This window comes from Pinus tabuliformis, chromosome 3_1 (genome assembly GCF_031772625.1).
Source record: "Pinus tabuliformis cultivar Carrire ecotype Pingquan chromosome 3_1, CPIR1, whole genome shotgun sequence".
Lineage (NCBI taxonomy): Eukaryota > Viridiplantae > Streptophyta > Pinopsida > Pinales > Pinaceae > Pinus > Pinus tabuliformis.
The window spans coordinates 718954480-718967483 of record NC_142301.1 but is presented as its reverse complement, the minus strand read 5'-3'; the positions used below and the strand labels follow the sequence as shown (position 1 = coordinate 718967483).

Below are 13004 nucleotides of genomic sequence, written 5' to 3'. Positions count from 1 at the left end.
TAGTCTCCTAGGGACACTAGACAAGTAGGTTGCATGCAATTTGAAGAAAGTGGACAAGTGGGTTGCATGCAATTTGAATGTCTTTACGAACTAGGGCCTTTAACAAGTGGGATACTCACTCTCGGAGAGTCTTGGTAGGCCACGGCTGCTTATACTTCGTATCTGGGGTACCTAACTACTACTCTGACTTGACTAACCGGTCGTGTAACAGTCTGCTTTTATTACCATTTATCGTTTAGCTGCCAAACTTTCCCACGCCGATACGCAGCGCCTGGGATGAACATACTCGCCAAGTTATTTTATTAATGCCAGCTTGTTAATGGAGTGCTCTAAATTTTTTTGGGCTTTTTTTTAGAGTTAATGTTGAGGAGAACAACTGTTACATGTGATTTGTCATTTGAAAGTAATAGTTTGGAGTAATCAGAGTTATCCCGCGTTTTCTTTAATTTACAGGCAAACCTTACCTTACCTTAGTGCGTGGGAGTGATGAGACTTTATCGCCTTATACCTGTCGCCTCCTCCTGAACTTAATGAAACAATAACACAGTCTCCATATCCGTTTAAAAAATATTTTGGCTACGTGTTTTTAGGTGTAAATTTCGAAATGCTTTGTTTTTTTTTATATATATATTGCCTTGATTAGGAAGTGTTGCTCGATAATTATATTTTCTTTTAGAAGTTCAAGCTGAATTACTAACACAGGTCACAGGCAATTAGTTTGTAGTGTAAGATAAGACTACACATAGATATTTGGATTATAGAATATATGGATTTTCCAGTTAGTCTCTCTCGTTAGTTTCTAGGGTAGGATAAGACTACACGAGTAATAACCAATGATTTGTAACTTATTTTTAAGTTTAGACTCTCTCGTTAGTTTGTACTGTAGGATAAGACTACACAACTAATAACCAATAATTTGTAACTTATTTTTAAGTTTATATTTTTCAAATTTTAAATAGGATTTATAAATTAAAATAAAAAATATATTATTAATTTCTTTTTAAAAGAAAAAAGTGAAGTAATTATTAGAGTATCTATTTGGAATATTATAATTTTAATATCTATGAAATATTTTTAATAGTAGCCAGATAAAATATTTTTAATGGTAATGAGATAAAGTACTGACTATGAAATGAGTCATGATAAAATAGAGGTGAGTGAATTAAAAAAATTATTATATGTTTTTTTAAATTGGAAATATGTTTGACTTATATTCTTTTTATAATTAATAGTAAAAATAATTTAAAATAATATTATAGTTTAGTTATTTTTAATGATTTTTTTAATCATAATAATATAAGATATATTATTAGTAAGTGTTTTGATACTTATCAATATTTAATAGTTATTTTCTTTATAACTTTGGTGTGACTACATCTTTATTATGTCTAATATATCACCTAGATGGGATGAGGAATTGAACCAATGACTTCACATCAAGGAGTACTTTAACATAGCACCTTCACATCAAAAAATATCTTAACATAGCACTTTCACATCAAAAAGTATTTTAATATAACATCGGATCATTGTCTATCCAAAACCCCATGAACAACATTTAATAACTATTTAATTTAAATAAATACACTAATTTATTTTATAAAAAAACTAACTTACACTTTTTTTGGTAGGTAAGCACCCACTGGGGATTTCAACCAGTGACCTATCGCAAGGAGTGTTATTCACAATCAATCCAAAGCCCCGTGGGCTACACTTTTACCAATGAAACAATATATCTTTAAATACATGTTCTAATTCAAAAAATCATTAAATAATTAATGCCAGATATAAGTGTGCATAAAGGGTTTTAAAAAACAATCAAATGGAAAAAAATTATAAGAAAAATATTGTTTTTCAACAGTTTTTCCTAATATAATTGTATATAATTAAATAATAATATAAAATTTAATTAATATATTTAAATGTTTCCCTAGTATGTTTATAAAATTTATATACAAATAAAAATAAAAATTAAATAATATCATTAATATTATTTTTAATAATTAATTATCTCAATTTATGGCTGATATCTCTATATCAAGGATGATTTAGAAGCGTCCCATAATCAGTGTTTTCACAAAATCTGTAGTGTTACATAATCAGTATTTTACGAGCATTCGTAAATTTTTATAAATTATTTCCTTAACAATAAAGATAAAAAAACATCTCCACTCTAGCATATGTAAGTCACACCAAATGTTCATGTAGCATTGAGAAAATCTATACTCTATACAGTGGAAATGGAGAGACATACCATTTGCTGGAATATGGAGGCGGCAGCACATAGAGGCCAGATGATAACCCTGGGCACTTTCATATTGCTTGCGACTTCCTCCGTCCAGTACATGTAGGGGTCTGTGATGGAGAAGATCTTGGCTCGGAGCAAAAAGGATGGAGAATTCGGTTTCTGTCTATTCCTGATGGTTTACCAGACAACCGTGGCCGCACCACCAGCGCCATCGACTTACTTCTTTCTCTGCAAAAGTTAGGACTTAAGGAGGTCCTCCAACGCGGGGCCTAACTTTTGCAGAGAAAGAAGTAAGTCGATGAGGCTGGAGGTGCGGCCATGGTTGTCTGGTAAACCATCAGGAATAGACAGAAACCGAATTCTCCATTCTTGCTGCTCCGAACCAAGATCTTCTTTGGAAACAGGAGATCTAACTTTCCTTGAAGCTTCCACCATTCGTTTGTGTATCCACTCGGTACTGACGAAAGTGACAAAAACTCCCCTAATAGCCAGCAGCTGAGCCAAATTCATAAGAGCGTTAACCTGACCCTATTCAGGAAATGGTACAATCACTGCATGCAGAGCATGATTCATCATATTCAGGACAATATTGTCAAACTCTATTCGTTTCTCTTCCCTTAATACAGTACCAGTGTTTACTGCTCTGGATTTGAGCTGCGAATTATGCAACTACCACAGCGGACTTTACAATTATAGCGATCACGACCACGTCTTACCATGCTGAAATAATCATGGCCAACGCATTATAAAAAATTAACACTCGTAATTATCCTTAAAACCGGAAAATTACATCAATTGACTTCTGAAAAACTAAGCTTCCACTACCTTCCTGTCTGGTTATGTTTGTTTTGATATAGGTACCTATGACGAACTCTGGTGTTCTTATGAAGAAGATCCCATTCTCGCCCATCTAAGCAATGATGTAATGATGACATGCATTCGTTGATTGTTCAGGTGACGTCAGCAATCGAAAATGTCAGCGTTTCCTTGAATAATATTTATTATAATAACATATTATATATATATATATATATAATTATATATAAAAATGTGAAATGACTCATTTAATTCTCTACTTGGATTGTGGTGATATATTGGACATGATAAAAATGTAGTTTTGTGAAACTTACAATTTTTTTATATACTAGATATAGTGAAGATATAATACTACCAAACTTTAAAAATATATATAAAAATAAATATACAAATTTTATACATATAACTTTTTATTAACTAAAAAAATATATTTTTATAATTAACTAATTATAAATAAAATATTTTAATATAATTTAAATGTAATAAATATATATTAACTTCATATTTATATATGAGTAGATAATACAACTTATAATAATAATAAAAATATTTTATTAATAAGTGTTTTCAATTTTTCTTATAAGAAAGTTTATAATTCATACCATAATTAATAAAGATTTGATATATATTATTTTTGAAATATTAATATTAAAAAAAAAATTCAATTTATATGTTAAATAAATTATCTCATTTTAATATAAATTATTTTATATATAAAAATAATGTAATTAAAAGTAAAATTTGTGTAGTTTTTTTCATGTTATATATATATTTATATATATATATATATATATAAAACTGTGAAAAATTATATTATTTTATATATAGAGAGGTCTACTAAAATTAAAATTGGTTGATTAGACTTTAAGAAAAGTAAGATATTACTTGGATCTTTTTTTTATCATACAAATAAAAAAATTTCTAACATATAATCATTTTCAAGCATCAAATAAGATTTCTACTTTTGATTTATACTTTTCTACATGCTATGATTTGAATTGGGCTGGTGGTGAAGATTGATTCTAAGATATTTGTAGGAAGACATTTCTATTAAGATATTGTTGTGATATGAAAGTATTATAGGTGATGTTTTTAGATTTAATTTATCATAACCTTTATTTTTGTAGGACTCATGGTCATATCTAGGTAGAAGATGAAGTTCTTCAGGATTTTTAGATGTTACAAGGCTCATACTTACTTCTTCTATTAGGAACAAGATCACGAGCATAAAGAACATAGATGATGTCTCTACCTGCAAGAATCCTACAAGAATAACCAAAATCCTCCGAAAAACTCTTCTAACTCATCAATGTATATGTCAAAAAGAATATCGAATAGGGAATAACCTTGATCGATGTCTCTATTACAATTTATCTCTTTCAACCATCCCTCAATGATCCTAAAATTGGAAGACATAGTGTCAAAATATTTTCTAAAAGTAATGAAATGAAGAAGAGGATTAATATCATTAGTGTTCCACTCCTCCATAATGATCCTAAGCATAATGAGGTCATCCATAGTTGATTGATTCCACCATGGCAAGATTTGTGTGGTCTGGTTGTAATCAGTTTTAGAAATTTCATCTGGTTTGTATGTCAACCATTGGTAGAGTGGTTGAAGGAGCTGAATGGAGCATCGTTGATACTAAAACCTGATTATAAAGAGTCTTTGGAGAGGGCTATCTGGTAATAACATATGGTTGCAAATCATCGTAGGAAAATACTTGAATTACCATGATTATGAAGTATAGATTAAGGAAGGAGCAATTCAAAAGAGTAGTTCTTCTTTCATTCTATAAAGACAAATGATTACATAAAAATAAGATGGACTATTTTACCCTAATGTTTAACACCATTAGAAGTGATGTCTTAAAGTATACAAATGATGAAAAAATATGCATAGCTTCTAATCAAAGTTTATGTATATATCAAAACTTTGTGCATGATTGATGAAATGGAAGAAGTAACAGTAAACTCTCGTAGGTTTAAAGCGACATTCTTATCATGATATTTGATTTTATCTACCTATATGACATGAGTTTTATCTTTCATATCATGAGGACTTGGTAGTTGGTTGGTTGTTGAAGGTAGATAAGTGGTATAGACATTTGGCAAGATGGAGTGGGTATAGATAGATGATGATTGTGGTTGGTTGGTTGTTGAAGGTCGATAAGTGGTATAGACATGTGGTAGGATGGAGTGGGTATAGATAGATGATGATGGACTAGAGATAACCATCCCCTTAAATGAATACCTTTAACATAAATATAATTAATTTAGAGTGTAGATTCCTCATGTTTCCACATATACCATACCATTATAATTTGAAATAAGTGATAATAACCTTATAATTTAAAAATGGATTCAACATTGATATGTGTGTGTAATTTACTCTTGAATTTGATTTGTTGGCTTTGCACTTGCTCTTGTCCTTTTTAAATCATCCTCTCTTTTTTGTTTTTTAATTGTAATTTTTTTTCTTCTTATTTTTCATTTCTTTTAGATTATTGTTTAAATTTTCATTTAAATTTTTTTATTGATCTAATTTATTAATAAATTTAGTTTAAATGTTTTTTTCTATCATTTTAGAAATCACATTATTGGTTAAATTTTCATTTTTATTTTCATATTAATCTAATATTTTCTAAACTTACTTGTTCTCAAGCGAAAGCGCGATCCGAATTTTCAGCTGCGTCTAGCGAGCACTGATCAGGGCCTTCGGCCTCCATGGAACCCCCGGATCCTCCCTGTGGGGGTCCGGATCTGCATCGTGCCTTCTCGGATCTCGTGAGATCTCTCCCCCCGCAACGAACCAGGCCCACTGCTACCAAATTCGTTAAAAAGCTTGACATTCTGCAGGAAGTTCATTTGCCGCCTGCAATTCCACGCATGGCAGCTCTTTCTTTGGCTGAGAAAGGATTAATTGGGCAATTTACAGGACTATGGCCCTCGCCCAGAACTGTTCAGAGATGGGTAGAGAGGAACTGGTCAGACAAGATTCAAGGGAAGATATCCATTCGTTTCTGTGGCAGAGGATATTATACTTTTCATTTCGAGACAAAGGAGGATAAAGACTTGATATTCAGAAACGGGCCATACTTCATGGACTCCAGGGGACTCTATCTAAACAAATGGACCCCAGACTTTGACCCAGAACTGGATATTCCAAGCGCCGTTCCAGTATGGGTTCGTCTGCCCCATCTTCCTCTTCACTGCTGGGGGGATGACTCAGTTAAGGCAATAGGGAATGCTGTTGGTAAATACATAGATAGGAGCGAACCTAAAGATAACATGCAGGCATGCGCAAGGATCTGTGTGGAAGTCGATCTAGGACGGGGGCTGCCGGAAGCAATAAAGTTGAAAGTAGATGATTGGAGTCACATCCAGCAGCTGGACTACGAGCAGATCCCCTTCAAATGTAAGGTATGCCACGAGTACGGACACTTTGCTAATAGATGCACAAAAATTGTCAATATAGATAATGAAGAGCAAGACGGGCGCTGGGAAACTGTTAAAAAGAAAAAACTATCCCCTCCCAAAACAGATGTGGATCCTGGAATTCCTGGGCCTTCATCTTTGAGATCCTCCTCTCCATCCTCTTCGAATCCTGATATGCAGCCATCTGATCCACCGCTTCCCCCCTCTACCAACCCCTTTGCGGCCCTTTCTGAGACAGAATCAGCCCCTGATATCCCTTCCTCTGATCCCCCTCCTCTACAGCCCCCTCAACCTTCCTTGCAGTCGCCATCTGATCCACCAGCACCAAGAATCACTAGGAGCACCTCAAAGGATCATGGAGCGCCCAGTGATATCTTTAAAAAGCAAGGCCCTGGAAGAAAATCAGCGAGACAGCAGAGGGATGAAAATGCACAAAAGGACATAGCAATGGGCACACAGACCCCAATCGAGACATTTATTCTCGGCCATCAGGAAAAAGAGAATAACAGTAAAGGCCATGAGAGGCGAGCACCTCTCCATATGACCAGTAACACATGATGAAAATCCTATCCTGGAACTGTAGGGGGCTAGGGCACCCCTCAAAACTAAATGCCCTCAGAGACTTGATCCACAATGAGAAACCTGAAATCATCCTTATTCAGGAAACAAAGCAAGAGCAATCTGAGATGAATAGAATCATAAACCAACAAAAACAGTATTCTGGAAACATTAGCGAGGCAAGAGGAGCCTCAGGAGGCATCGCAACCATATGGGACAGTAATGAATGGACATGCAACTCCACCGATACCCACCAAAATTGGATCCGAACTGCACTTGATAGTAGAACAGGAGGACAATCAGTAATTATCTACAATGTTTATGCTCCAAATAACTATAGAGAAAAAGAAGTTTGCTGGCACAGTCTTAAAGCAAGAATAGAGGGAGATCAGAACTCTAATCTCATCGTAGCAGGTGATTTTAACTTGGTACTCCATGCCAACGAAAAAAGAGGCGGCAGTTTTACACCAGATTCTTCCAGAGGTCGGCTGGAAACCATCATTCAGGAAAATGACTTAGTTGATGTCATTCCTAAGAACCGTAGGTATACCTGGAGTAATAGGAGGCTCGGAATAGGCAATATAATGGAGCGGTTGGATAGATTTCTGGTCAGCATAGCATATCTATCATCCTTCTCAAACGGTTATTCCAACATTCTCAACATGTCAGTCTCTGACCACTACCCGATAACGTTAACCTTGCAAAGACACAGCCCCCTCGGGCCCATACCTTTTAAATACAGTGCGATATGGAACAGAATTCCAGCCGCTAAAGAAGTGGTACAAAAGACATGGGCTCGGCATGTCGAAGGATCTCCGAGTTATATATGGGAAACCAAACTCAAAAGAGTAAAACAAGCATTAAAGGACTGGGCCAGAGAAAACTATCAAGAGCCGGAATTGAATAAAAAAAGAATAAAGCAAGATCTAGAAGAAATACAACAGAAAATCGAAGAGCAGGGGTTAACTCAGCAGAATAAAGAACATGAAGGCAGATTATACGCACAGCTAAGCCAAATCAATAGGGATGAAGAAATGAAATGGAGGCTGAAGTCTAGGCAAGTATGGCTACAGCAAGGCGACAAAAATACAGCATATTTTCATAAACAGGCCACAGTTAGAAAACTTAAAAACACAGTGAGTACAATCACGGATAATGAAGGAATCAGATGTAGCAGCCAGGAAGCTATAAAGGAAGCGGCCACCAAGCATTTTAGCAAATTGTTGACGGAAGAAAAAGCAGTAGAAGACTACTCAGATATGCTCCAATATTTGCCTAAAGGGGTCACGCAAGAAATGAATAACAGCCTCAGCAAAGAAGTAGAAGAAGAGGAAGTCAAAGCAGCTATATGGAGTCTGCACCCAGACAAGGCCCCAGGGCCGGATGGATTCACTATAAGCTTCTTCAGGGAATATTGGTCAATGATAAAAAGGGATCTTTTAAAGATGATTCGGTGGGTACTGAAAAAAGGGAAAATGGGAGGATACACCAACTCCACATATCTTGCTCTTATACCAAAAGAAAACCGCCCCTCCACTTTTGAGAGATTCCGTCCCATCTCTCTTTGCAACTCAGCCTATAAAATTGTCTCAAAAATTCTAGCAACCAGGCTCAAGCCTATCCTTCCCTCTTTGATAGCTGAAAACCAAGGAGGATTCCTCCCCAACAGGCAAATTACTGATTCCATCATGCTTGTCCAAGAGGCCATCCATTCAAGCCTAACCAGAGGAGAAAAGGGATTTGTATTAAAGCTGGACTTAGCCAATGCCTTTGATAGAGTAAGGCACTCTTTTCTGTTTGCTGTTCTCTACAAAATGGGGTTTGAAACACCCTTTATCAATATGATAGCAGCCTGTATAACCGGACCTTGGATATCTCCCCTGATCAATGGGAGACCATGTATAGCCTTCCAATCATCTCGAGGCCTTAGACAAGGCTGCCCGCTCTCTCCATATCTGTTCATTCTCATGGCCGAGTCATTCAGTCAAGTCTTAGATTATAACCGGAGAATAGGATTAATTACTGGCATCAAGATAGAAAATGGAACAAAGAATATTAATCATTCTCAATTTGCTGACGACACCCTGCTCATTGGTGGAGCCTCCACCACAATAGCACGGAGATTTAAGAAGCTGTTAGATCAATTCATAGAATACTCAGGAGGCAAAGTCAACCAGTTAAAAAGCTGTATTTATGGATGGAACACAGCAAGTCATACTATTCACAGTATAGCGAGCATATTTGGAGTAACTTGCAGCTTAAATTGGCACCACTTCTACTATCTAGGTATGCCAGTAAGCCTGGGGCCCTTGAAGGCCGAAACATGGAACGAAATTTTGGACAAGATTAAGCGAAAAGTGCAGCAGTGGGGCACAATGTGGTTGAACCCAGCAGGAAGGTTAATCCTCCTCAAATCAGGTATTGCTTCTCTCCCTGTATATCGATTTTCTCTTTATCAGGCTCCAGCAATTTTCCACCATAAAATGGAAACTGTTCTTAGGCAGTTTCTTTGGCAAGGAGGGAAAACAGTTAAAAATAAATTCAATCTGGTAAGTTGGAAAAATGTGATCCAATCTCAGGACAGAGGCGGACTGGGCATTAGATCTCCAAAACTTCTAAATTTGGCCTTTGGTGCCAAACTTGTATGGAGGTTGATTACAGGACCTGTAGCATGGTGGAAAAAGGTTATGGAAGCAAAATATTTAATATGTCCAAGGCAACAGCTATTGGAATCTAATATTCCTAACAGGGAAAGCACGAGAATATGGAAGCTGTGCAGGAAGGCAATATCATTTATGCACCAAAATATTTCTAAGGTACCAGGAGGGGGAGCCAGCATCAATTTTAACACAGATAAGATCCTAGGACAGCAGCCCCTGGGGATAAACGCAGAGGCATCTCCTGTCATAAACTGGCTCAACAGTAAAGGAATTCACTACTTATCACAAATCTCCAGTTGGGACCCCCATACTCGTGCTTGGACTGGCTGGAAATTCCCGGACCCTCCAAATAATTTAGCACCCAGTCTTAACGCCTTGAAGAAATTCCTCCACAGCAAAGCCCCAATTCAGGAAGGCATTCTGGATGGGCTGCGATGGGATGCGACGGGAACTCATTACACAGTTAAAGCTGGACACCAATATCTCTGTGATAGCACTTACCAATCTGAACTTTGGAACCATTGGAAAGTTGTATGGAGAGCAGAGGCTCCCCCCAAAGTCAAATTCTTTATCTGGTTGCTTCTCAAAGGGAAAACGCTAACAGCTGAGAACCTAAGAAAAAGAGGAATAATTGGACCTACCAGATGCCCAAATTGCTGCAGATCGGAGGAAACAATGCAGCACTTATTTATAGAGTGTCCAGTAGCAGTAGAATGCTGGAAGCAGATGGCTTCAATGGGGGGATTAACATGGGAGCCTCAAGCTACTATAGCAGATACGATCTACAATTGGAAGAAAGCCTGCCCATGGAAGGAAAAAAGAAGCAAACTAACGCAGAGAGCATGGAACACCTTTCCCCTCACGCTTCTGTGGCGACTATGGCTAGCTCGAAACGGGAAGGTCTTTCAGGCGAAAGATTTCAGTATCCGCAAGATATGTCATAAAGCCAAATTGTTGGCTTTAGAAACAATAACAAACAATACCACGGGCAGAGTAGATGCAACCAGCTACAGCATCGAGGAGCGTAATTTAATCAGCTACATATTGGAAAACAATTCCAGGGCCATGGAAAACTGCAGGAGAGGGACAAAGACAAGAGAAGAAGCTAGCACATGGAAGCTTCGATTAAAAGAGGAGGAATTCTCTAACTGGCTAAGAAACTGCAACACATTCTGCTTATTCTTTGACGGAGCATCCAAGGCAAATCCGGGACTGGCAGGTGCTGGCGGTCTTATCTGCGATGCAAATGGTGAATGTATCCTTCATTTTGAATGGGGACTGGGGGAAGTCTCTAATAACAGAGCAGAAGCTCTCGCCCTATTTCAGGGGCTCACCCAGCTAATCAAACTCGGGATAAAAAAGGCGAAGATCTTGGGAGATTCTTCAATCGTCATCCGTCTCATGGCACACCGGCAGCGCACTCCAAACATTATGCTCCAACAGATCAATCAGCGGAATCAGATCCTCCATGAGACAATGGAGGAGGCCAAGTACTATCATATCCTCCGTAGCCTGAATAAGATGGCGGATGAGCGGGCTAATAAAGCGTGTGAAAGACCCATAGGCAGCCTGAAATGTAACACAACTGTGACATTCTATCCGTTACCAAAAAAAAAGAGGAAAATGTATTTAGTCAACAGCAGCAGATCTATAGCTGGCAGAATTACAGCGAGGAAGCACGTGATAAGTGCTGGCGATATGAAGGACAAAGTATGGTGGATCTCGAACAGATGTGCAATCAAAGAAATGTTACAGAGCATAGGTAATGTCAAAATATCAAGCGATATTTGTCCCTTCCGAATGGATTACAAGACTTCACAGGATTTGCTTCAGTACTTGTCAAGGATGCGCCATAATCCCAAAGCGATCAACCTGATCTTCTCCCGCCTCCGAAACAATCTCTCTAAATCCGAATTTGCCTATATAAGATCAGCTTGGCCTATTTGTCATTTCAAGTTAAGAAATCCTTTAGAGTTTCAGTCAGCCACAGCTCTCTCTGTTTTTATTCAGTCTTGTGGTAGCGCTCAGAACAGCTACGCCGCTCCCAACAGTCTTCGCCCGAGCTCATTGAAAGCTTGTGTTATTTTGGCAAGAAACAGCAGTCACAATAACCGCTCTGTGCCCATTGAATCTCGTCCGAGCTCTTTAACTCCCGTCTGCGTTGCTGAGACAGTAGTAAGGAATACATTTGAAGCAAGTAGGAACCGTTCAGAAGATTTCATATAGAAATAGATTAAGATATAGATTAAGAATGTTCTGCTGTTGCAAATTATGGTCTTTTCAGTATATTAGGATTTATAGCAGTTCAGGTAGTATTACAGGCATAACAATTAGAACAAGGATCAAGGAAGTGATCTATCTTGTAATTCCTATGATCCATGATATCAAAACTTTGTACTCATGGAGCCTTGACTCCTTCTTTTTCAGCAATCAATAGCAACCGACTCTTTTAAAAAAAAAAAAAAAAAATGATTCTATTTTCTTCAAAAAATTATTATCTTTTTTCTTGAAAATATTATAACAAGGACCAAAAGACTCAACACTACATTCTAAAGTCAAATACCTTCTCTTTTGTGACATACTTCTTCTTGTAAAATTTTCCACTTATTTCTTGATCTTTATAAATAAAATTTTATTATATGCTTTTATGGATACTATGTGAGGCATTTGAAACTTATTTTTAAGGTTCTTGGATAGAGATATGGGTCAGCCTCCACATGCTCAACCCTTTGGGCAAGTTACCACTTCTTTCTTTACCTTTATAAATAACCTTTTATTATATACTTTTGTGGATACTATTAGAAATATTTGTGACTTATTTTTCAAGAGGACCTTGAATAGGGATATGGGTCAGCCTTGCACTTTCTAGGCCTCCACATACATAACCCTTCCTTTCTCCCCTATGGCACCTTTTTATTTTCTACCATACATTTCAAATGCAAAAAAAATACTCTCTAAATAGATAATCCTTAGAAAAAAGTTCCATGATTCCACTTAGTATAGTTTTAACGAAAATTACCAATCACCAATTCTTAACGATAAACAAACTATTCTAAGATAATAATAGACACATATATAATAAACTTTGGAATCAAATACCCAAATCACTATGATGCTAATGCAAATGGCCTCCACTATTAAATGGAAATTGACTTACCACAATAGCATCAACAACTACGTAATAAGCCCCCTTGCTATTAGTATGAGCTAATTTTATCAATAAATGTTTGAGGTGGGATTCAAAGCCACAATAACATCCCCATGAACTCCTAGAATGAATGTAAC

General features: G+C 36.8%; 1 protein-coding gene across 1 annotated transcript; it reads left to right on the top strand.

Moving 5' to 3' along the window:
* The first annotated feature begins 7187 nt into the window (after positions 1–7187).
* Positions 7188–11945, top strand: LOC149189295 (uncharacterized). Its single transcript, XM_089410185.1, has one exon. It carries the CDS (start codon positions 7188–7190, stop codon positions 11943–11945), a length of 4758 nt encoding a protein of 1585 aa, XP_089266311.1.
* The last annotated feature ends 1059 nt before the right edge of the window (positions 11946–13004 follow it).